Source organism: Drosophila gunungcola, unplaced genomic scaffold, assembly GCF_025200985.1.
Source record: "Drosophila gunungcola strain Sukarami unplaced genomic scaffold, Dgunungcola_SK_2 000001F, whole genome shotgun sequence".
NCBI lineage: Eukaryota > Metazoa > Arthropoda > Insecta > Diptera > Drosophilidae > Drosophila > Drosophila gunungcola.
Genome location: NW_026453197.1, coordinates 17,695,587 through 17,719,033, shown reverse-complemented (window position 1 = coordinate 17,719,033; position 23,447 = coordinate 17,695,587). Strand labels below are relative to the sequence as shown.

The 23,447-nt window shown below is 39.1% G+C and overlaps 6 protein-coding genes across 9 annotated transcripts; 1 reads left to right on the top strand and 5 right to left on the bottom strand.

Annotated features, from left to right (window-relative positions):
* Positions 1 to 8,743: 8,743 nt before the first annotated feature.
* LOC128262810 (probable cytochrome P450 309a1) lies at positions 8,744 to 11,188 on the bottom strand. Its single transcript, XM_052997339.1, has 6 exons — positions 10,921 to 11,188; positions 10,514 to 10,865; positions 9,706 to 10,125; positions 9,521 to 9,644; positions 9,025 to 9,288; positions 8,744 to 8,925 (listed from the first exon to the last, which is right to left on the bottom strand). Exons 1-6 carry the CDS (start codon positions 11,118 to 11,120, stop codon positions 8,765 to 8,767), a joined length of 1,521 nt encoding a protein of 506 aa, XP_052853299.1. The 5' UTR covers positions 11,121 to 11,188; the 3' UTR covers positions 8,744 to 8,764.
* Positions 11,180 to 14,157, bottom strand: LOC128262809 (probable cytochrome P450 309a2). 2 transcript variants are annotated; one of them, XM_052997336.1, is made up of 6 exons: positions 13,762 to 14,154; positions 12,951 to 13,302; positions 12,464 to 12,889; positions 12,286 to 12,409; positions 11,969 to 12,232; positions 11,180 to 11,911 (listed from the first exon to the last, which is right to left on the bottom strand). In XM_052997336.1, the coding sequence occupies exons 1-6, from the start codon at positions 14,043 to 14,045 to the stop codon at positions 11,748 to 11,750; spliced, it is 1,614 nt and encodes a 537-aa protein (XP_052853296.1). In that variant the 5' UTR covers positions 14,046 to 14,154; the 3' UTR covers positions 11,180 to 11,747. The 2 variants fall into 2 exon arrangements, with proteins under 2 accessions (XP_052853296.1, XP_052853297.1); XM_052997337.1 differs by lacking the exon at positions 11,180 to 11,911 and having other exon boundaries at positions 12,076 to 12,213; positions 13,762 to 14,157.
* A 238-nt stretch (positions 14,158 to 14,395) lies between these two features.
* Positions 14,396 to 16,335, bottom strand: LOC128262815 (cell cycle checkpoint protein RAD1). 3 transcript variants are annotated; one of them, XR_008268382.1, is made up of 3 exons: positions 15,856 to 16,335; positions 15,265 to 15,798; positions 15,058 to 15,197 (listed from the first exon to the last, which is right to left on the bottom strand). XR_008268382.1 is itself a non-coding variant. In XM_052997344.1 (2 exons), the coding sequence occupies exons 1-2, from the start codon at positions 15,367 to 15,369 to the stop codon at positions 14,478 to 14,480; spliced, it is 825 nt and encodes a 274-aa protein (XP_052853304.1). In that variant the 5' UTR covers positions 15,370 to 15,502; the 3' UTR covers positions 14,396 to 14,477. The 3 variants fall into 3 exon arrangements, 1 of the variants encoding a protein (XP_052853304.1); XR_008268381.1 differs by having other exon boundaries at positions 15,265 to 15,801; positions 15,856 to 16,317; XM_052997344.1 differs by lacking the exon at positions 15,856 to 16,335 and having other exon boundaries at positions 14,396 to 15,197; positions 15,265 to 15,502.
* A 163-nt stretch (positions 16,336 to 16,498) lies between these two features.
* Positions 16,499 to 18,316, bottom strand: LOC128262814 (protein insensitive). Its single transcript, XM_052997342.1, has 2 exons — positions 17,890 to 18,316; positions 16,499 to 17,823 (listed from the first exon to the last, which is right to left on the bottom strand). Exons 1-2 carry the CDS (start codon positions 17,896 to 17,898, stop codon positions 16,690 to 16,692), a joined length of 1,143 nt encoding a protein of 380 aa, XP_052853302.1. The 5' UTR covers positions 17,899 to 18,316; the 3' UTR covers positions 16,499 to 16,689.
* A 2,018-nt stretch (positions 18,317 to 20,334) lies between these two features.
* On the top strand, positions 20,335 to 21,833 carry LOC128262526 (early boundary activity protein 2). The gene has a single exon (XM_052996831.1). It carries the CDS (start codon positions 20,508 to 20,510, stop codon positions 21,666 to 21,668), a length of 1,161 nt encoding a protein of 386 aa, XP_052852791.1. The 5' UTR covers positions 20,335 to 20,507; the 3' UTR covers positions 21,669 to 21,833.
* Positions 21,834 to 22,101: 268 nt separating this feature from the next.
* Positions 22,102 to 23,140, bottom strand: LOC128262527 (probable NADH dehydrogenase [ubiquinone] 1 alpha subcomplex subunit 12). The gene is made up of 5 exons (XM_052996832.1): positions 23,089 to 23,140; positions 22,931 to 23,030; positions 22,696 to 22,873; positions 22,325 to 22,409; positions 22,102 to 22,268 (listed from the first exon to the last, which is right to left on the bottom strand). The coding sequence occupies exons 2-5, from the start codon at positions 23,023 to 23,025 to the stop codon at positions 22,198 to 22,200; spliced, it is 429 nt and encodes a 142-aa protein (XP_052852792.1). The 5' UTR covers positions 23,026 to 23,030; positions 23,089 to 23,140; the 3' UTR covers positions 22,102 to 22,197.
* Positions 23,141 to 23,447: the final 307 nt, after the last annotated feature.

The following is a 23,447-nucleotide window of genomic DNA, read 5'->3' as shown; positions in this document are numbered from 1 at the left end:
CACTCGCTTTTGTGCCCTTTTATGCCATTATCAGGGGAAGTCAAGGCAGATGATACGTATACGTAATACGTATACGTACTCTTCCAATTCCCCAACTCCTATTTTCCCCACATCACCTTCACCTTTCGCTGCTGGCCTAGAGCACTCTCGCAATCTCAATGGCAATGGGTTGGGGAAAAAATTTAATTTAATATTCATATGACTGTAAAAAGCTACAAAAGTCGCAAAAAATGAAACGGACAGAAAATGCTCGTTAAATAAGCCAGAAAAAAGGCAGAAAATAAGAGCGAATGTATATATGATATAAAAAAGAAAGTAAAGTGGGAGATATGCATTTTTCACCAAAACGAAAGGGGAATACACTCGTTTTAATGTTTTTTTTTTAATTATGGTTGCTATTTGTATGACTTAAAAAAAATTTTGTTTAATAATGTGCTATTTTACAAGGCAGTTAACTAACATTATTTCATTTTAAATTTGTTGAAAGCCAACTTATTTAGCGAAGCGATATAAAGCTAATTTTTTTTCATTAGTATATTTTTTATATTTTCTGTCCAAAAAAAATTACAAAATGTTATCCTAAGTTAAATATGTATTTAATTCTCTATTTGTTAACAAAATTTGTATTTAGTTTACATTGTCAATATTTAAAAAGATAGTTTCGATAGCAGCTTTGGTACCAAAGTCGCTTTAAATTTCTTTTCACGTATTTGGTATATTGATTCAAAAAATAAAAATGTTGATTAAGAAAATAAAAAATATATATATTATATATGGTTTTTCTTTTGTGCCCCAAACTTTGCGCCACTCGATCTGCCGGCAAAACACTGTTTATTTCTTTCTAGAGAGTAATATACTACCGCTACACTGTTAAAACTCCTTCCGTAAGATCTGTCACCCAGAAATATGACACGGAGCTCCAGAGGGTGGTTCTTCGCCCCCCCCAGGAACGTCATACAAAGTAAACACGCTCCACACTCGACTCATGACAGTGGGCATGAAAATTTATTGCCACCGCCCCCAAAAATACCAGACTCCCAGTCCAGACTGCCAGGCGTTGGAGTTCCGAATCCGAATCCGTATCCGAATGCGAATGCGAATACGAATCCGCGGCGCATTAAATTTCGGCGCCAGGACGATGTCTGCCATGCAGCATGGCGAACTATGGCACTGACAAAAGTTGGAAATGTTGGCCATGGCCAAGTCTGCCATGCGGGAAAAAGAATTACGGACACAAATGGAAAATGCAGGCAAATAAATTCCAGAAGAAGGAAAAGCTGTGAAGGACCTCCTCGTTATATGACTCCTGTAGCTCTAAATATATATTTTTTAATATGCAAAAATTGCTCACTTGTATTATTTGGTTTTATTGTCGGGAAAAATTTGCAAATGTTTTCAAGTAAATACCCTTTATAAATATGTACAGGCTAACATAAAATGATTATAAAATGTAATGAAAAATATATAACATTGTTTTAATAGATTTTTGTATAGTTTTTTAAGTGCTGTTGCTCAATAATGCTCAACAAGAAGATGGGTTTTAAGCAAATATTTCAGCATTTAAATTAAATAAAAACAGTTTTTGTTAAGTCTAAAGACTATCTTTTATGCGCAATGCATCCAATCAACATAAAAAGGAGGAAACCTTTAATCGCATGCATATGTGAATATATACATTTCATATCACAATAACGAATATATGTAGCTGTATTTATGATTTTTTCGCAAAGGTATAAAACGTAAAAGCAATGCGAAAAAAAATTAAGAAGTAAAACGGCTTGGGCCCTCAGTGCTGACAGCGAATTTCCTACTGGCCCACAGTAATTGTCGTTCCTGCTTTTGTGTGCGTGATGTCCTGACAGCTTGCCAATGCTCTTGACAGAATTGTCTCTGTATATGTGGGTCTGTGTGTGTGAGCCAGGATGCGAGGTGTGAGAGAGTGTGTTTGCCTATGACAGGTCCTGCCGCGAATCCGTTGACAGTTGTCAAAGTTATTAGCGATATTAAGGAAGCACCGGATGGGCATGTGACAAGTATGTATCTCAAGCACGATTCCCCTAAAGAAATTTAATTGTCTATAAAAGAAAACATTTTTAAATTGAACATTTTAAAAGACAAAAGAATTCGTTAAATTTTATAACTTAATGCTGGAAGATATGTGCAGATATTTATAAATTTATATCTCAAAATAAGAAGTGTGGCAAAAGTAAAAGCGTATGTTCTTTATCTAATAATGTTAAGTGCGGAAAAAAAAAGTATTTGTTTTTTCAATATATATTTCTATATTTTCCCACAGCTGTAATTTTATTATACTTAAAAACCTTAAAATTAATAAGCTAAATATGTTAATTTTGTCAGATATTTATTTAATAAGAAAAAGCCGAGAACATCACTCCCTCACCTCTATATTTTGCTAAAAGATTAACTAACAAGTTAACCAACCCAACGTAACCTAACAAGTAAGTACTAGAAAAACACAAATAGCAGCAAGTTAATCACGACCTCATGAGGATTCCTTTCTAATTGAGTTCTGTAGATTGGACAGTTACAAGTTTTTCTGTTGGCTTCAAGTAACTTGTTTTGTATTTGTCTCCAATATATTGCGGCTGATTCCCTTAAAGTCAAACAGCATTTTCGTTATCTACGATATACAAAGGACCGCAAAACTTCATCTACGCTCCGTAAGCAGGATATATATATCCCACTCCATTGACTGCACACGTATTTGCTGATTGCGAAACAAATATTGACAAGGCCGTAGAGGCCATTGGACATTCCTAGCCTTTTTCTCAGTTTTCGCTAACCGGCATTGCTGTCAAATTGGCTATTTAAATGGTTAAACTAGCTATTGAAGAAAATAGCAGCTGATATGATGATACGATATTTTTTTATTTTTAAATAGCGACTTTAAAGAAAAGTGTTAATGGTTGCTCATATTTAGAAAATTAAAAACAAATTAAATATTTTTTTAAATTTTCAAGATGTCATTTTATAAATATATAAAGAATGTACAAAGTGTACTAATTGGCAGGAATTTTAGATATTTCTTCATTTTAAGCGAGTAAAGAACAAAATAATAAAACATTTTATAAATTTGTTCGTTTGCTTTTTATAAATTTATAATGAAGCTCTCTTAGCTCGATTCCTTTTTCTTAATGTTTATAATTTTTTAATACATTTTTTGAGTAGGTGGTCTACACTTTAAGCACACACTTTAAGTGATCTGCGGCAATTTATATAAATATTTTTCCATCTAAAGCTGGCACCACTGCCCACGGTCCACAGAGACGTTTCTCTTATTTTTTCGGTCTGCCATATCATGTTCCATGTTGACGCACTTGCACAAAAGCTGAAATTATATTTAAAACTTCTCTTTCTCGCCGCATCCTGTCTTTCTCTGTGGCCGCATTTTTTTCGGACTTTCTTGGCTTGTGGATGGCATGTTATTTACTTTTGTGGTCATTGTGTGCCGTCCTCAGTGGGCCCCCAAAAGCCCCAAAGTTATAATTCTTTAAGTTTTTATCTGCCCCGCATATACTGTATAGTATAGGCGAATATAGAGAGAGAGGTCCTTTTGGCTCGCTGGCTGCTTAAGTGGGCGTATGCGCAATTTCTGAGCTATATGAACCTCGTGGCGCCGCCACTTCAGCCATAATTTTAGCATATTAATGATTTATGACGTCCTAGGGTGGAAGTGAACGAATTAACAGCAACAAAAGCAGCAAACATGGCCCTAAAGTTGCTGTCTATTTTCATTTAGAATTCGCTCAATTTTCATTCGCTCCCCTAATGAAAATGTCCGACAACAGTCTGCGCGGAAAAGTGAAATTTTGTACTCGGAATCTCTGGGCCACTTTCTATTTTAATTAAGAGTTGAAGCCAATGCAGAGCCTTTAACTCGGTTCATTTAAGGCTCTCTTCCATTGGGTTTGGTTCTGCCCGGCTGGTTGCTTACTTTTTGGGCGATTTATGGGCAAACAACAAATTTGTTAAGCTAATGATGCCATTTTTCCTGCCCAAATTACCTGACCAGGCCCACGGGGCGGATGATCCAAAATCCCATCCCTGCCAGAAATACACAAATAAAATCAGCACAAACTGGAAGAAGGCCAATGCCGAAAGTCATGTGTGGATTTTATATGGATAAATTGTCTAGAGATGCTGTTAACTGATTTTGGAACTAGTTCAATTAAATGAGGAAATATTTAAAAAAATTAAAAATAAAATTTTGGATGACATGGATATCACTGTGGTTTTGAAATTGATATAATTAACAATTTATTTCGAGTCTTGTGAAAATGGCTTCTGAATGAATTATAAAAGAGCACATGAACTTTTTAGTGAATGCTTTTGAATACGTTTTTAAGTGATTTAAAAAGCCCTTGTATTTTTGGTGCACCCTGCAAAATTACTTTAACTTGACTTATATTTACAATTTCCATGAATTTCAAATGACTTCCTAAAAATTTTTTAGTAGATGTATAACTTATTTAATTAATGATTTCAAATAATGTGATTTATTCTGATGTATTTTTAGGGTTTTTTTATTATAACAATTAACCTAACCTTTTTTAAGTATTTTAATAAGTTCGATTTTACCGGGCTAAAAAATTCCTCCTATAATTTTCCAATCAAATACCACTGTTGCCTATTAAATATCTTTAATTTCCTAGCTAGTTCTTCTTAGGGAACTTCACCTTCCATCTCCATCGTCAACTATTGAGACTATAGGCCAACGTTTGTCCAGCAAGTTGTGCCAAGTCAGCAAAAATATTTGCTCTGGCTTACCGACAAATAAGTACCTGCCATAAAGGCAGAAGATACTTAACCTGAGCCGTTCTTTAACCACCATTTCCAGCAAATGGCAAACAAGCAAAAGGCCGAGATTGGCTAGTAAAGCTGGACGTTGATGGCCAAAAGAGCTTGGTCGAATTTCCATTTAATTAGCGGCCACGTTTGTCAGGGCAAATCAGGGCAAATTCCAGGTCAGCAACACCAGCGGCAGAAGTGCAATGAAAGCAAACCAAAGTCTATTAAGCAGACCAAAGCCAAAATGGCAACGTAGCGCTCCGATTTAATGCCAATAAACCGCGTGAGCCATTGTGGCATCCTACAACAGACAGACATTCCTTGTTCCCTTGCAACCGAGTTAACCAGCTAGAACCAGAAACGGAACCCGGTCCCAGCTCAAAACCCCAAACCAAAAGGGGTGCTCCAAACCGGGGGACTCCGAACAATGCTCAATGGGGGGAAACGGATGACTGAGGGCTGTGGAGGAAAAGAGTAATCTACCAACTGAATGTGCAACATGCCAATGCACATGATGTGTTTAATGGTTAAATTGTTGCTAATTCCATTAGCCGTTTGCTGGCCTGCATTTAGTCCACCACTTCGTGCGGGTCCACAAGGAAAAAATGATTTAGTATCCTTAAATCGCATATATTATTAAATTTAAAACCTATCTCGTTTAAGATTTTGTTCATTAATAAAAAATATTTATTTCATTATTTTTGATTTTATTTTGGATTTTATTTTGGATTTTATTTATTATAATAAAAATAAAACTATTTTGCAAATGCGCAAATTATTAAGCTTAAAGTTATAACAGTGTTTTTATCGAACAAGAATGTTAAAAAATTTAGGTATAAAAACAAAATAGTTTAATACAATTTTTACAATTGCCTTAAGCTTATTTCTCAGTGTGCGGGTTTGTGTGTGTAAGGTCCTGTGGGTGTCCGTGTCTATGTGTTTGTGGCCAAAGTGTTGCAATGCCTCCAGCTCCACCGAGACAAACAGAAGACCAGGCCAGAATCCGAAAGGCGCCCCGCTGGCAAATGGAACGTGCACAAATTAATGTTACGTTGACGCAATGTTGGCAGGGCTCGAGTACCGTGACCCCTAACCTCCCCCTCCTCCTTATCCCGCCGCCCACTCAAATTTGGCACATTGTTTGCCGGGCTGTGCAGATTTGTCAAACGTGTTCAGAGGGGGAAGGGCGGAGATGTTTGAGCACCGGAGCTGATTGGAAATGCCATAGATTTAGGGCCACTCACAAACGTCCATGGGCAATACTTTGAAGTGCCCAGCATTTACGGCCGGAAGAAATTAGCCAGCTCAAATTTACATTGGTTTTACGGGAGGGATTTAATACCAACTAGAGTTCTTAATGGCATTTTTAAAGCCTCTCTTTGTATTGTTTCTTCGTTCAATTTATTTCTCAAGCTCTAATACATTCTGAGCAAATATTAAAGCTTTACCCAAAATGGCCGAGTGTTTCTTGTTCAAAAATAAATATTTACAAAATTTAATTTTGGTACAACTAGATCTTTGTTTATTTTAATTAATTTATTTTATTTTTTTCATATTAATTATAATGGCTTATCAGATAAATGTAATCTATTTCATTAGAGCATTAGAGCAACAAATATGTGAAAATAAGGAAGGAAAGCTTCATTTTAATTATTTCTGCTTAAATTAGTCATCTTCAAAAGTGTTAAACATTGCCACTAATGCCCAAAAGCCAACCTCTTTTTCACCTGTATAATCCTTTTCATGGATTTAAAACTTCTGCATCAACGATTTTGGCGCCCAAGCCCCGAAATTAAAAGCTAACCCGAGTCGAATGATTTAACCCAGAAAAAAACCCTAAAACGTTGGAGCACCATTAAATTTGTTTAGTATGTGCAGTAAAGTAAACGCGACAGGGCATCAAGCCGCACAAATGGTTATGGGAACCCGAGTTGGGGGATTCCCCGTCCTCAGGACTTCAGGACTCCACCGGCTTCATTCAGTTAACGCGTCGCAGTGGCGTAGTTGGCACTTTTCTATTTATTTGCCCATTAACGCTCATTTGCGGTTATCAGGTAAATTGGATAAAAGCCAACGTAGCATGAAGGCTGTGCCTGTGCGCCTCCCACTGTGGAAAATCCTGTTGAAAGTCCTGTTTTTCCCACCCGCCCTCGTTGCTCACTCCCATTTTTTGCTGCCTGGCTCTGCTTATCTTCGAGTGTTGTTTGTTGCAACATGAAATGAAGGCTTTGCCTTTGACTTTGCCTCTGACCACACTGGGGAAAAGTAAAAAATGATGTAATGAGCTTATGAAATTCTGTTGAAAAGATCTGGAAACACCTACAAAAAAATTATGGAACGGGCTTATAGATAAATCCAATTAAAAAGGAAACAGTATGGTTAAAAGGATTATATTACGTTTTAAAAAGTGCAATTAAGAGCATACGAAAAGTATTAAATTTATTGCCTTTTGTCGGATTTATTTTTCAATTTTTAATGTATTTATTTAGTGTGAATTGAAAACTTTTTAGCAAAATTTGTTTTCTTTATTGTAATTATTTTCCCCAAATACCTGTTTTCGATAGAGTCATTATTATTTTTTATACTATTATTATGTTGTTTCCTATAACTAAAAATGACCAAATATCTTGTTTACATTTTTTTTTCCTAATTTTAGCAAGGAAAATGACCAAGATTTTTCTTAGTGTCCCTTAAGGAAATGAAAATCTTCTTCCAAGTGTCCCCCAAATTCCTCGCCACCCGAATTTATTTCGCACTCGCGTTAACTGCGCCAGTCATTAACTATTTACGACGGTTTGATCCTGGTCTACCAATCCACACACAAATATATAAAAATTCAAATTGAATTCAAATATTTGCGGTGACAGGGAGTAAACGTTAATTTTGGCATAAAATCCGCAATTTGCTTAGACTGATACATAAAACGTACCGTGCCGAATTATGGGGGCCCCAAAAAGTTTCATATTCCCTTTGTGGCAAATGTATCCCTTCGACAGAGCGAATTTAAATGCGCCATATTGCAAGCTCAAATGAAATTTTGTGGCTTGTTGCAAAACAAAAAGCTGCGCAAAAAAAAAGATGTAAATAAGAGCAAGAAAAAAATTGGAAACCTAATCACAATACTCATGCACACGCGGTGGCATTGTGGCTGGGGATCGTCCTGTGTCCTTCGTCCTTCAACGCCGTCCACTGCATGCGGTCGCTCAATATGAAAGTGCATAGAGTAAAGGCTCAGTTATGCACACAGAGAAAATATTAAGACAAGCCAGTATATGCAAAAAATAATATTAAAAATTTAAATAAATTTGTTAAAAAAATTTGATTGTTTATATTAAGTCGATTTTGGTTTTCCCATTTTGAACACAATTTTTAGAAAGCAGATATCTAGGTACCATATAAATTATTTATGTCACATTATTTTAGCAAAAATTTATAAAATAAGGAAAAAGGAAATGTTTATTTAAATGTAAAAAACTATGTTCTAAATGCTAATTAAGTCTAAAATCGTTAATATTATCCGGATGTGTTTGACAATAGTACATACAATTTATACAGGTAAAAAAAATCAGCTTTAGAATTTAAAAATTTTAGCTTTTACAAATTTTTTAAAAAATATTTATGATGTCGAATTTTTTTGTATTTTTTTGAATGAGCCTGACACGACCTGAATAGGAGGAACAGAGGGGGGATGAAAGGGGAGTGTCAGTTGGTCTGCGGTCGGTTTGCGCTAAATTAAATTTCGCCGCGGTTGCCCCCAAAAGTCCAACACACTTGCACTTCTAATACACACACACACTTGCACACTCGCATACAAATTACTATTGCGCCAAAAATATAAAAAGCGAAAAACCCAACAGAAATCCTTATACAAAACCAACATCTGCTGGCCGAACTTATGCAACACAGTCCAACAAAATAAAATGCAGAACAGAACTACAAAAATAAACGTTTCGTTTTATTTCCGCAATTTTGTATATTTCAGTTCGACATCGCCATTGAGGAAAATTCCCAGGCCGGTGTCTGCGCCCAAAGGCACCTTTTTCGTCTGTTCCACGACATAATTCGAAAGGATGTGCAGGATGGCAGTTTTAACACTCAGTTGACCCACACGCATACCTGGTAATAGAGGGTTTAATATAAATTAAATAGGTATAAAATAAAGTGAAACTATATTGAAGGGAAATATAAATTATTAGATTATTATTAAATTATCACCCAAGCATATCCGAGGACCATCTCCGAAGGGCAGGAAAATTCCACGTTTGTTGAAATCACTAGCTGCTCCATTCTCAAACCGATCCGGCCTGAATTCGCCGGCCTCCGGATAGAAGGCATCATCATGGTGGTACTGAAAGGCGGGTATCATCACTGTTACACCTGGCTCCAAATCCAGTGTGTTCTCATTGCCCATATCAATTTGAGTAGGCTTGGTGCAGATGCGCATAAAGAAACCAATGGGCGTGGTAAGTCGAAGAGATTCTAGAAAAGAAAATGATTTTTTTGGAATTAAAACAAATTTTTAAAAAAAAAGTGTAAAACTAATAAACGAAATTTGAAGGCAACCTTTTTTACCAGAAGAGTATAATTATTGGAGAAATTGTATTTAAATTGCTACAGATAATAGGTATAAAACAAGAGATTTAATATAAAAGTTTTTAATATTTGGGTTAATATTTTGTTTTTACAGGTCTCTAGACCTCTGGGCACTCACCATTGACGCATTGATCCAGATAGGGCAGGGCATTGAGCTGTTCGTAGCTGATATTGCCGTCGGAGTCCAGGGCATCTAGTATTTCCGAGCGCAACTTTTCCTGCTCTTGGCGGTGTTCGCTGAGCTGATAAGATATAGCACGTTTTTTGCCATTATTAGTAAACAAAATTGTGAAATTGACTTACCGAATAGAGCATGTGGTAGAGAACTGCTCCGGAGGTTTCGTATCCATCCAAGTGGACGGTGAGGGCATGACCCACGGAGTCGTGAATGGAGTTTCCACGCTGCTGCAGTTGAATCAGATGGGATAGGTAGTCCGTGCGTCCTTCTCCACTGCCCCCCATTCGGAGCTTCACTGCATCCTGGGTTAAACGCAGGAAAAACTCCTCCGATGCCTTGGTGAAAAACCGCATCTTGAAAAGTTTTCGCACAAAAGTGGCCACTAGGCTCTTATTAAACCGGATCATCGAGCTGAAGGCATACACAGTCCAATCCGTGGAGATCTTCTGAAAGGCCCCAATCTCTCCAACATTGCCGCTAAGGGAACCCGCATCAATGCCCCATATAAAGTCCGCCATTGTGTGGGCCGTAAACCGATAGGCCAGCTAAAAAATAAAAGCGAAAAGAATTAAACATTTTTATTCCCTTGCAGAGGGTTTTAAAATTGAATTTGCCATTTCTTTACAACCCTTTTAAGTATATATGTTTGTCACCAACAAACTAGTCTCTCAGCTTTTAAGCTATCTATCCTTTTTCTTCTATAACAGTTATTGTATAAATCATATAATATATATATTAATGAAATGTTATTGCTGGTAATACATAAATCGTATAGAATATTTGTATAACAAAGCTCCCATACAAACAATAGGAAAAATAAGTTTAAAAAATTATAAAAATTAAATTAAATTAAAAAACCTGCATGGAAAAATAACTTTGATGGCCGAAGTTCTCTACCCTTCTTGTTATATTTATTTTCATTTTCATACTCACATCTCTGGTCTCGATGACATCACCCTGCTCCCGTCTTGCTTTTTCCATATATTCGACCAGCTTTTGACCACTCTTCTCCCAAATGGCAAAGGCCTGCTTCAGCCGACTGGGCGTTAGTCCGCCCACATTCTCCGTCCGCCTTCGCTTCCATTCCTCGCCAGCACTGAAAAAGGGTGACATTTGCACGTACTTCTCCTCCGGATTGTGGCCCGCAAAACTGCTGGTTATGGTGTCCCGAAAGTGGCTGAACTTGTCCACCAGAATCTCATGGGCCAGCGCGGGATCCAAAATAAGAAGTTGCGGCTGTCGAGTGATGAAAGTGCCCACCGCTCTATATTTGTCCTTGTATTTGCTATACAATATTTGATTAAATCGGAAAATCTGCTGTTTTATTTAAAGACACTCACTTGTACACATCCTGAACATCGAGTATGAGACTGCGGCTTTTATTGACTAGAATTCCGGGGTAAGTACCCAAAATGGTCAGTGGTTCGGCAGTGATTGCTCCCCTTTTATCCCAGTATTTGTGGTACCAGGTGAGGTAAAAGTAAATCGCGACAAAGGCGACATGAACGAAAGTCAGGCACAAACCGACTATGGTCATCATAGCTGCTGCCCAACAAATCGATCAGATTCTCACAAAGTATGAAAGGAAACTGCCCAATGGACTGGCGCATAATAAAGCTTATAATCAGAATATACTTCATTTTAATCTACATTTTGCAATTAGTTCTTAAAATCTAGTCGGGGCATACGATTTTGATAGCATTATCAGCCAGATAAGGTTTTGTTGGAGAGGTAAGTTAAGTTCTTGGGGCAAAGCAAGCATGTCTCTCTCTGTGTTTTGATTATTTAAGTGCTTCATTACGTTGTTGTGATTAATTGCACTTACTACATATATTATTTGAAAACGTCTTAACAACTATCAATATTTCTATAAAAAAAAAGTCTTGAACTTGAACACCCTATTAATATGAGCACTGTAGAATTTTCAAAATATGTTTTTTTTTTCTTTATTAAATGTGTTGTTAAAAATATCCAAAAAGACAATTTTAAACGCGATTTTTTGAAATACTACTTTTAAAATCGTCAAGCACTTAATGTTGTAAAAATTTTAAATGTTTTTTGTTTATTTTTACAAATTGTTAGGCAACCATTATTTAGTTAAAAATGTTTAAAAAAAACAGTTAATCATAATATCATATACCTTGAATGTATTAATTAATAAATAAATCTATCTTAAAAAGCGGCGATATTCCAGATTGACATTTCCCTGAAGAACAACTCCGAATCCAGCATCTCCACTGGGTATCAATCGCTCCTTTCCCCTGACCACTTGAAAATCGCTGAGTATGTGAACGAGAGCAGATTTCAAAGTCAGCAGAGCCAATCGTTTGCCTGCAAAAATAATCAGCAGTATATACATGTGAATAAAAGGCAAATCAAAACTCATACCCATGCAAATACGCGGACCATCGCTAAATGGAAGAAATATACCCTTTCGCATTAATTCCTGATATGCGCCATTATCAAAACGCTCGGGTTTGAAAACTTCGGGTTCGGGAAAATACAGCTTATCGTGATGGAACTGATAGTTGGGTATCATAATGGTCATGCCATCCTCAACATTCAGTCTTTTGAATTCATTCAGCTGAATAATGGTGGGAAAAGTGCAGACTTTGGTATACTGGGGAATCAAACTGCTCAGTCGGAGGGACTCTAAAATAAATATAATGTATTTATTATACTATAATTTTATATTAAAAACCTGCCATAGACCACTTGCTCCAAATATGGAAGGTTGCAGAGCCTGTCAAAGTCCAGAGTTTTGTCGCACTCCAAGCTGGAGAGGATCTCCATGCGCAGCTTTTGTTGAACAGCTGGATACTCCGCCAACTGAAAGGAATTAAAGTAATTTAGGAACTTTGGTACTACATAAACCAAACCCACATAATAAAGAGCATGGAGCAGAGCTGTGCCGGTGGTATCGTAACCATCCAACATGACGGTCAAGGCATGACCCACCAAATCGTCGTGGGTGGCCTGTTTCTGATCACGAAGCTGCAGCAGGTGTGAGAGGTAATCTGTGCGAGAGGCATCACCACCGCCCTTAAGTCGCACCTCAATGGATTCCCTGGTTAAATTTGAGAAAAACTCATCGGTTTCTTTGGGATAAAAGCGGAAACGCAATAGCAAACGACTACAGGGCGCCACAATGGAGGCCATGAAAATGGAGATCATGTAGAAGGCATAACTGGTCCACTTGCTGGCCATTTGCTGCACCTTATTAGGCTGCTCCATGGGTCGAGTAAGGGTTCCGGCATCGATGCCCCAGATAAAATCAGCCATCACATGGGCCGTATACCTAAAACATAGCTGAAAGGAGGGAATACCAATATAAGCCTATGAAATATATTCAAATAAATATATAACTTACATCCCTGGTCTCAAGTATATTATTTTGATCTGTAATTTGCTGTGTCATGTAGTGGGTGAGCATCTTGCCACCCTGCTCCCAAATGTTATAGGCCTGTTTCAGGCGATGTCCCGAGATTCCCGCCTGGGCATCTGTGCGAAGGCGCCGCCAGGACTTGCCGGATGCCCAAAAAGGATTCAGGCGGGCGTACTTGTCCCACTTGGCATGTCTGATGTACGAGCTGGTCAGCGAGTCCTTGTAGCAGCGGAAATTCTCGACCAGCACTTCGTGGGCCAGCTCCGGATCGAGAACCAGGATCTGCGGTTGACGTGTCACAAAAACGCCCACAGCACGATGTTTGCCCTTGTATTTGCTGAGAAAATGTAAGTTATATAAAGGGGGATGTCATAAAAAAATGTTGTATAAATTTCAGGACCATCAAGATAAATTTACGAATTAATGACTACTTCTAAGAGTACAATTTTTGGTTTACCATTTTAAATGAAAACGTTTTTTCTCTTAATTTTAAAAGTAATGCACCGATCGACTTAATAAAATTTACCATTACAATTTAAGCAGTTTCTTTACATCAAAAAATAATTTTTTAATAATTCACCATGAAAGTTAAACGGAATATTCTTTAAATATTTAATATACTATAATAAAGGATTGATTTTTAATAACAGATTTATCTGTTAAATAAAAAATCACCGAAATTTGTCTCTTTTACAATTAACTTTACATTTGTTTGATAGTATTTTATAAAATCTTTTTAAATGTATTATATAGTGCACCCTTAAAAATGCTTAAATTAATGCCACGATCAACTCACTCGTATATCAGCTGAACATCATGGACTAGGTTGCTCTTCCGGGTGAGCAGGCCGGGATATGTGCCCAGCAGGGTCAAAGGTCGAGCCGTGATCAAGCCACGCTTGCGCCAGTACTTGTGGTGCCAGGTGAGGTACAAGTAGATGGGCAGCAGGAGCAGGTGCAACAGGATCAGGGTCAGCGATATCAGGATGTACATGTTTCCGCGCTCCGTGCGGCTGCAGCCTCCCTCGGATCGCGTCCAAAACTGATCGAACGGACGGAAGCCCCGGCGCTCCGGCAGCATTGCAATTCGGATGCGACTCAGTTCGACAATCTACAGATTAACAAGTTTCCAAACCAATATTTATACACATTTATTTTTAGCTGACTTATCAGCACAGCTTGTTTTTCTTTTGTTTGCAGTACTGTGAGTTCAAAGACTTTTCGCCTGGAAATCAATGTTTAAAGGATCTGTTAAGCCAATCGGGTGGATAAAAAAACTTTAGAAAATAATGGCCATAATAACCGTTTACCGGTTAACTATCCAATTAAAAAAAAAAAAATGATTTTTAATTATTATAATCAAAATGAATTGAACATTTTATGGCTTTAATCCAACAACCCTAGTTGCTGTCAAATACGAAAAACAAAACGTTCAGAAAATTAATAACCTTTAATGGTCCTAACAAGGTTTTAAGTCTATACTTAGTTAACTACACCTGTTTACAGATCAGGTCTAATCAGTATTTAGCAGGGGAATAATGAAGAACTGGACAAAGATCTCCTCGTGGCCCTCGCCCTGCATCACCAGATGCAGTTCCAGCAGGCCAATGGAGTTGGTTTTGATGGCCACCTTTGTGGCCGACTGCATGGCCTTGTTGGCAACACGGATCTGCTGGCTCTTGTAGCGAGCGACCACCGTCTGCTTGCAGTTGAACATCATCATCATGGGACTGGTCTTGGCCACCTCCACGCTGAACACCGCCTGCATGATGCCAACGGTGGTGATCTTGAAGTGCGGCCGATCGGGCGAGGTGATGAACTCGAATTCCTCCGCTGACTTCTCCAGTTCGTGGAAAACTTTAGACAGGTTCGGTCCGCGTACGAAGATTACATTCAGATCCGGCTCTGCCAGGCTCTTGTCATAGTCAATGGGCTCCTCGCTGTCCATCGTTTTTATGGCGCACTCGGTGCTCACATCCTCATCCTCGTAGGGGTATAGAATGATCCTCAGCGGGTCGCCCTGATCCCTGTACATCATCCGCAGACTGCAATCGGCGGATCCGAAGAGGTTCAGGCACTCGGACAGCACGTTCATCTTTAGGCCAAAGCTCTGGAAGTCCTGCACATAGAACTCTTTGAAGGCTGCAGGCGGTATAAAAAGAGTGGCTTGAATGGACTTGCCCTGTTCCACAGTGATGCGAAGTCCATCCTCTGACACCTGTAGCATGCCGTACTGGGAAATATATTTAAATTAGATACCAGTTTCTGGTTGTGATTTAGGAACTTTAGCCTATGCTTACATCATTAAAGCAGATGGACTTGATGGCCTGATTGAAGATCTTGATGTGATCCACCCGAGCCACGAACTTGTAGGTGCCGTAGGGAGAAGCCTCGTCATCGACCATCCTAATCCCGGAAGATGTCCCTCTGCAGCTCCTTGAGTTCCTCCTTTTGAAGGATCTGCTCCCAGGTTCTCCTGCCCTTCTGCAGAAATTGGTGGAGTCGCAGGGCCAGGATGTGCTGGCAGGTGAAAGACACTCGGCTCTCCTCGCTCCAATCCTCCAGAATGCCCGCTTGGCCACTGGGAATGTCCTGGTAGAGGATTCCCTTGGGCAACTGCAGCACGTGGCACTGAAAAAAGTCGCACTTGCAGTAGTTTATCTTCGGGAGCAACCGAAAATACTCCAATCCTTTAGAAATTTCCACCACGTAAAGGTGGCGCTTGTTTTTGGAATAATAAAAAATGAAGCTATGGCTTTCCAAAAGCTGAAGGGATCGTAGCACCAGTTGTTCGCCCAGTAAACAGGATAAATCGGAAAACAACTTCCCACGTTCTTCTGAAAAGTCGTAAAGTATTTACTATTGGAATTTCATTTACCAATAAAACTCACCCTTTGTTAGACCACCAGAATCTACTTGACTGCGATATTTCTCAAAGACTTGATCGAGCAGCTGGGGCAGATATTTATTTGTAAGATTTTCCACTTCAAGCGCCATTCAGTACCATCTTTAATGTAAGTTTCAGTCACAAAAAATTATAAACAAGGCCGCCAAAAACAAACCGGCTGGGCAGCATCAGCTGTTTTTCATTTAATGTCTGGCAGCCCTGTGCTATCGATATATATTTAATGGCCACCCTACATTTAGCAGCAAAGCAAAACTATCGAAATATTTAAAAATTTGGCGCTTGTTTTAATAATTTACTTAACCTTTTGTTATAGCTAAAGGTTATATTATTTGTATATAAAGCTAGTTTGTGGTAAAAATTTTGTATTTAAAAAAACTCATTTTTGGCGCCTTTTTTGTACATGTGTTTGATGTTATTAAAAAACCGAAATATTCTTTCAATTCAAATTGGAGTTTTTATGTTACTATGTTACTAGACTAAAATCAATTTTCCTAAAATTTTAAATGTTTATGTGCTTGGTTACTTTAGCATTTTAACTATTTTTAAATTTGTCTCTATAAGAATATGTGATATAAGAATTTTATCAGTCTATAGAAAACACCCAAAATGCAAATAAAACCACAAACTTTCTTGGTTCGGATTGGAAAAATCATCTTCGAGATCTTCAAAAGTATTCTACACATAAGTACGATGTAGGATTAAGTGCTAAGTCTATGGGGATTTTTTCATAAATTTGTAAGAGTGCGTGTGCTAGCATCTTCCACATTTTTTGGTGCTAGTCTAAAACATTAATAAGTAACTCTAATAATACTATAATCTAGATAATGTTCTCCTTCTCGTGTTTGATGCCACTGCTGCGTCGCTTGACGTTCTGGATCTTCATCATTTTGTTCTCGTCGGCGCACTTGGTGGTGATGGCATTGCGCACCTCCTTTTCGCTGGCATTGCACTTGTGCGTCACCGCGAAGATGATGTCCTGGATCTTTTGCGGATCGAGCATGCGCTTAAGTGGCTTGTCCTGATCCTTAAAGGCGGGCGATGGTTTCCCCGTCATCGAATGGGTGGCCAAGGTTTCGCGATCGAAAATCGAGACGAGGAGCTTTCTGGTGGCCAACGAGGAGACCGACCAGTTGATGTTCTCGAAGACACTGGCCGGCACACAGGTGTTGTTCGGACCAATGGACACCATCACGTTGTCCATTTGCGTTTGCTGGCTGCTCTTGCTGAGATCGTTGAGACTACTGCCATTGCGGATTTTAGCCTGCGATTTGGGGGGCATTTTGATGTTTTGCCGCGGTAGTTCCTCTGGCAATTGAATCTCCTGCAACTTGCGGCGTTTGATGAACTGCAAAGGTGTGCCGGCGGATGCTTCATCGTCCTCCCTTTTGATGCCACTGATCCTGTACTGCTGATGATGGTTCGACTGCTGCTGCTGCTGCTGCTGATGCTCCTCGCCCAGGCAAATCTCCAGGCGATCGGAGTCTGCCGAGGTGCTCAGGCTGTTGAGACTCTCGGCCGCCAGGCGAATCTCAATGGCATCCGCATCGTCGGGCGCCGTGATGATCTTGTAGTCGAGGATCTGGGCGTTCTGCACAGGGGCACAGATTACCGAGCTGGGAGGCGTGAGGATCTGGTGGTGGGTCTGCAAAGTAGGCGGTGTGGGTGGTCCGGTGGATTCCGCCAGCAAGGACGATGCCTGCTGCATTCTGGCGGATGTGGCATGGATTTGGGACAACAGATCCGTGTGCTGCTGCAGTTTGGCCTCCAGGTAGCGAACTTTATCGCGTAAGGCACGATTCTCAGCCTCTACTTGTGGATCCGGAGTGCTGATGCTGCGGAGCAGCTCGAAATCCTCGCTGCAAGTCTGCGACCAGGCATTTAGATATAATGGCTTGATCATTTGGTTTGGGAATTCCGCACGAGGATTTGCATTGACAATGCGCTGATATTGCTGTGAATTTGGAAGGGGAACTGTTAAGCAATGTGTTTTGGTTCTCAAATGACCAGCACTACTCACGTTATCCATGTTGAATCCTCAAAGGATCTGCATCAAATGAAAATTGGCGGCAGAATGCGAAAAGCGGTTGCATTCCAGGGGTGGGTTTCCACCAATTCCTGCGCTTCCTTTCCTTTCTCTTCCTCCAATTCCCCGGGAAGCAAAAGCAAAACAATGGGAAGCAATGGTTTCCAATCACACGGACGCTACCTGAACGCACACCACGACAGCCGAACTGCATGCATGTGCAGGGAAGAGAGCGAGTGTGTGCGTGCGTAGCGCTCTCTGGGTTTCCAGGTAGGCGATATCCTGATCCTGTTCGGTTCCAGGTTCCAAGGAGAAGAAGAGAGCGCCTCTCTGTTTCCCAACTAGTCCAGCTGTCCTTTTACTTATTCCAACTTTTTGCCTGGGTTTTGCGCGGGAACCAGAGTTGTTGATGTCTGCACAACTTTACGGCCAGGGTTGTCAAATGGTGTCAGGGCTATCGGAATCCCTACTATCGGCTATCAATTACGATGTATTTAAATTCCTCCTTAATTGTATTCGATTAAATTAAAAAAATTAGATAGATCTATTTTGTTGTATCGTGAACCTCGAGTGACGCGAAGAATTGGCAATATTTGAACTGTATGTTAAGGACTAGGATGTATTGCATGCCCTTAATTTTATTACATCCAAAAAATTGTTTATATTTATTTTAAGATTCCAGAAATTCTTATAAAAAAGGAAATATTTTTATTATATTGTTTTATACAGTTGATGTTGTTTATCGTAATTATTTCGCTAAAAAGAACATATTAATTTCTATGATTACATTTTAATAGTCATAATTTTGTAAACAAAAATGTCCCTTAAAAAGACTTTAAAAAACTTTACTTTACTTTACTCAAAATATGTCACACCAAATTTAATTTAGTAAATTCTTTTGTTCTATGGTTACTAAAGTTCCGTAAAGATCAAAGATGAACCATACTGCGTGTAAAAAAAGAACGTCTTTTCATTCTTTCTTAATACCAAGAACCCAAAAGAACAATAGTTGGGTTTTGTAAATAACCGGTTTTCAGGACTGAGGCCCGATGTAATCCATTCACATTTATATGTATTGGGAACACTTCCAATACAGAAGATCCTTTTGGAATAGAGTCTTTATTCATAGGCTCTCTGATCGGAAACACACCCTTAAAACTCCGAATTAGGGTAAGTGTACTGGAATTCCGTCAGGTAGGTCGACTATTGTGATGCATTTTAAATATATAATCAATAAACGGGTTCCAAAAATGAATGAGATAAAATTTTTTTTTTTATTTTATTGAACTCATATATTTTAACTAAAACAAGAAGGAAAGCAAACTTCGGCAAGCCGAAGTTCATATACCCTTGCAGCTATTGCATTAATTAAATACTTTTGAAAACATTTAAATTATGATTTACTTGAGTATGTGCTAAAAAAAAACATTGAAACTATGATTATTTGCAGCTCAATTATTAGATAGTTATTTTATATATTTTTATTATTTCTATGGGAGCTATATGCTATAGACGTCCGATTTTGATAAAATTTATACCATAATTCTGAAATAATTAAACATTGCTATATGTCGAAGAACTAAACAAAAAATTAAAAAACAGAAAAGTTATAATTTTTTTCATTTATTTTTCCGATTGTTCCTATGGGAGCTATATGCTATAGTCGTCCGATTTTGATGAAATTGAAACCGTAATTCTGAAATATTAAACCATTACTATATCTCGAAGAACTAAACAAAAAATTAAAAAACAGCAAAGTTATAATTTTTTTTCATTTATTTTTTCCGATTGTTCCTATGGGAGCTATATGCTATAGTCGTCCGATTTTGATGAAATTTAAACCGTAAATCGGAAATATTTTACCATTACTATATGTCGAAGAACTAAACAAAAAATTAAAAAACAGCAAAGTTATAATTTTTTTTCATTTATTTTTCCGATTGTTCCTATGGGAGCTATATGCTATAGTCGTCCGATCCGGCTCGTTCCGACTTATATACTACCTGCAATAGAAAGACAACTTTTGGGAAAGTTTCATGCAGATAGCTTTAAAACTGAGAGACTAGTTTGCATATAAACGGACGGACAGACGGACAGACGGACAGACGGACAGACGGACAGACGGACATGGCTAGATCGACTCTCCTAGTGATGCTGATCAAGAATATATATACTTTATAGGGTCGGAAACGTCTCCTTCACTGCGTTGCAAACTTCTGACTGAAATTATAATACCCTCTGCAAGGGTATAAAAATCATTGAGATGTCTTAATAATGGGCACTTGGTAAACGGCATTGGAAGATACCCGTTGTAAAGTTGGTACTTTTAAAATTAAGTTTAAAAAACATATTTTTAAGATATTATACTCACTTGTATCGTATGTAAATGACCTTGGCAACCCTGAAAGATCTTTATCTTCAGGTAGGATTGCCATCTGGCGCAAGGAATAATAACCGTTAATCCGTTGCCATAAAAACACGATTTCCAAGCGGAGATTTACCGAAAGAAATATTCGCAAAAATAACCAAAAGAAACTCGACGGCAGCTGCACATTTACTTTGGACAGCTATAAACCTTTTTCGCTACCTGTTGCCAAAAATCCGCGATAAAAATGGCCGCCGGATTTCGTCCGTACGATCAGGAGGATTCCCTCTCGCCCTCTAACCTTACAAATAGCCAGGCTCCGGGAATTAACATGTCAGTCGTCCGGCGAACGGAGCCGCATTTACAGTACCAGTACTTCCATCCGCAGACAGCGATCCTGCCCACAGTCCAGTACTCGCATCCGTATCATCAGTATCTGAGCCAATTTGCCCCGAATTTCGTGCCCTACTACTACCGCCTGCTCTCGCGTCCCATCATGAAGCAGGAGGAGATGGACATCGAGAACTACATTAACTATGAGGTGGCCTCCCAGCAGACCATTATGCGCCAGAGGACCCTGAAGCCCCTGGGTCAGCTGCAGATCCAAATGCCGCCTCCCATTAAAATAGGCCAAGCGCCAGTGAAGATTCCCATTCCCGTAAAACCAGTGCAAATGCGGCGGAGTTCACCACCCAAACGAAGGATTATCAATGCCACACTGGTGGCCATGGCCACCGCCTCCGGGGGAATCAGTAATGTAGAGGCCCGGCTGGAACCCCTGCCTCCCGTGGCGGAGTCCTTCAAGCAACAGGTGGCCAAGATCCAGAAGAGCCAGCACCACTACGAACAGCTCTTTGGCCGACTGACCACCATGCTGAAGACCCTCAATCAGAGGTATAACGATGCCGATGATGTGCCATCACCGCCCTTAAAGAGACCTAGATGCGTCTCCACCAGCTCCGCGGAATCGCATCTCCAAGATGCAGGCTCCGAAAAGGACAATTCGGCTACGTTTCCCCAGCGAGTGGAGAAGCCGGATGGCAGTGCCACCTATGTCCTAGGACCAAATGGCACCACGATCTCGTCCCAGCAGTACACCGACGTCTTCTGGACCAATGCGCCAACGGCCACGAGAAGTCTCCTCTGCATGGTCTTCACCAGCGATGAGCTGGCCACCCACACGCTGACGGGGAAACCCTCACCCGCTTTCTACGGCCGGGAAAGACCTCCGAAGCTACAGCTGGACCCGCGCAAAGTGGACGACATTGTGGCCTGCGTGAGGGAAAGGACGGGAGGCAAGGAGCGCGTGATCCGGGCCACCATCACCACCAAGTGCGCCGACACGGCCAAGAAGTACAAGCGACGGGCCAAGAAGGCCCAGAAGGTTACTATTAAGGAGGTATTTTAAGGCGGTCATAAGATTAAATCTAAAAACTTCGCAAAGGATCTCAAACGACGCGCCAAAAAGGCACAGAAAGCATTTGTAAATATCAACTATAGATCCTGCTAAAAGCTGTAACCACTTGTAATATAATTAGCTGTGATGGAATAAACAAACAAAGGCAAATACGGAGCACTATGACTAAACAATTAATGAAGGTTAGAAATTGAACCATATATTTGGTATGGTTGATGAGTTTAATTTAAAAACAAAAAAGGAATATAGTTATGTTGAAAACTAGTTAGAAAGAGGGTTACATTTTCTAGATTTTAACGATTAGAACTCAATTCTTCTTGGAATCAATAAGATAAGCTATCTGCTATCATGTTTTCAGATGGTTTGAGGGGATTGGTATTTAATTTAACTTTTGCCAGTGTCAAAAATGTTATCCAAGTGCAAAGTTAACGAAATTGGATTTATTAACACATTTGAGTGCTCTCTTCAATCGCAGCCAACTGCACTTGAATTTTAAAAATAATTATCAGCTATCCACATTCTATTGCTTCTTTGCCTTGGGATCCCAAGCCTCCACTTTGTTGGGTGTTGTGGTGTACGGGTAGTAAGCCTCTGTAAAAGGAGATATAGCTTGGTGATTTATCATATACTTTATAATATAGGATTACCCTTAGTTCCGGAAAGATTCTCGCTGTGGTCTGCGATCCATTTGTGTTTGGGACGGCAACCATCGCGAATGGGAGGCAGATCGGTCTATAAGAAAATAAATAAATACATAGACTTTAAAAATATAAATATGTATTCTATATTATATTTAAATAAATAAATATGTATTCTATATATTGTGGATTTATAAATATCAATACTATATAAAATAGTTCATCAATATTTTTTCATTATTCCCTATGCACGTACTCTCCAAGTAGCTGGAAAAGTTTATGGATATAGATTCTATATTAAAAGTCTTAGTTGCAGGATATTTTTCATTTAAAATATTTAAAATAATGTCCCATGTACTATGTTTCAGGACAGAACCCACCTTATAGTGCATCCAGCCGTACCATTCAGCGGGAATCATGGATCCATCGTAGTCCATGTTGACATGGGGGGCAAACTCGATCCAGCGATTGCGGCCGTAGAAGTAGTACGGATTCTCGAAGTACTTGTTGCCGTACTTGTCGATCCCCACCAAAGTTCCGATCTTCAGGTCATCGTTCCTGCAAAATATGGGTAGTTTGAGGATTGGAGCAATCTTATATAAGATCGGGACTCACCTATATAACTTTAGGTAGGCATTCTTCAGACCCCCGGCTTCCCGGACGATCTGGAACAGCTTGGTGAGCCGGTTAATGCCCAGATATTTTGCCATGCTGTCTGCAAAAATCGAAAATATTTAAAAATAAAAATTTCGATTTTCTTGAACTAAACTCACTCGAAACAAAAACAAAGTCAATATGCAGTGTGGCCACAGGTGACAAAACACCCACCGGCAAATACTAAAAGCACTAAGTACCAAAAAATACTGCTCTTCAAATATAAAGACTTGTGTGGGTCGACATCGACACCCTATTATAATATAAACAATAAAATTGAGATTACAAGAAACATTTTAGATTCAAGCAAAGGACTTTGGAAATTGCTGTTTAAATAATAGTTGTTATAACACTGAATTTATTTTCATCCATCGTTTGTTTTTGCTCAGAATGCTGTATTTAGTTGAAATTTACTTTCAGTTTTGTTTAGGATATTTTATGTGTTCCGTTAAATTTATTTAAATAAAAAAGAAAATTG

What these genes read in the sequence shown, in the direction of transcription:
- LOC128262810 (XM_052997339.1), bottom strand. Translation starts at nt 11,120, where the DNA reads ATGATGACCATAGTCGGTTTGTGCCTGACTTTCGTTCATGTCGCCTTT. An exon ending in GATGTTCAGGATGTGTACAA is followed by an intron (nt 10,866 to 10,920) that starts GTGAGTGTCTTT and finishes AATATTGTATAG; the next exon opens with CAAATACAAGGACAAATATA. An exon ending in TCTGGATCAATGCGTCAATG is followed by an intron (nt 9,289 to 9,520) that starts GTGAGTGCCCAG and finishes TTTCTTTTCTAG; the next exon opens with AATCTCTTCGACTTACCACG.
- LOC128262809 (XM_052997336.1), bottom strand. Translation starts at nt 14,045, where the DNA reads ATGCTGCCGGAGCGCCGGGGCTTCCGTCCGTTCGATCAGTTTTGGACG. An exon ending in TTTGGAGCAAGTGGTCTATG is followed by an intron (nt 12,233 to 12,285) that starts GCAGGTTTTTAA and finishes TATTTATTTTAG; the next exon opens with AGTCCCTCCGACTGAGCAGT. An exon ending in TGGTCCGCGTATTTGCATGG is followed by an intron (nt 11,912 to 11,968) that starts GTATGAGTTTTG and finishes TTATTTTTGCAG; the next exon opens with GCAAACGATTGGCTCTGCTG.
- LOC128262815 (XM_052997344.1), bottom strand. Translation starts at nt 15,369, where the DNA reads ATGGTCGATGACGAGGCTTCTCCCTACGGCACCTACAAGTTCGTGGCT. An exon ending in AGTCCATCTGCTTTAATGAT is followed by an intron (nt 15,198 to 15,264) that starts GTAAGCATAGGC and finishes TATATTTCCCAG; the next exon opens with TACGGCATGCTACAGGTGTC.
- LOC128262526 (XM_052996831.1), top strand. Translation starts at nt 20,508, where the DNA reads ATGGCCGCCGGATTTCGTCCGTACGATCAGGAGGATTCCCTCTCGCCC.
- LOC128262527 (XM_052996832.1), bottom strand. Translation starts at nt 23,025, where the DNA reads ATGGCAAAATATCTGGGCATTAACCGGCTCACCAAGCTGTTCCAGATC. An exon ending in GCCTACCTAAAGTTATATAG is followed by an intron (nt 22,874 to 22,930) that starts GTGAGTCCCGAT and finishes CATATTTTGCAG; the next exon opens with GAACGATGACCTGAAGATCG. An exon ending in GAATCTTTCCGGAACTAAGG is followed by an intron (nt 22,269 to 22,324) that starts GTAATCCTATAT and finishes CTCCTTTTACAG; the next exon opens with AGGCTTACTACCCGTACACC.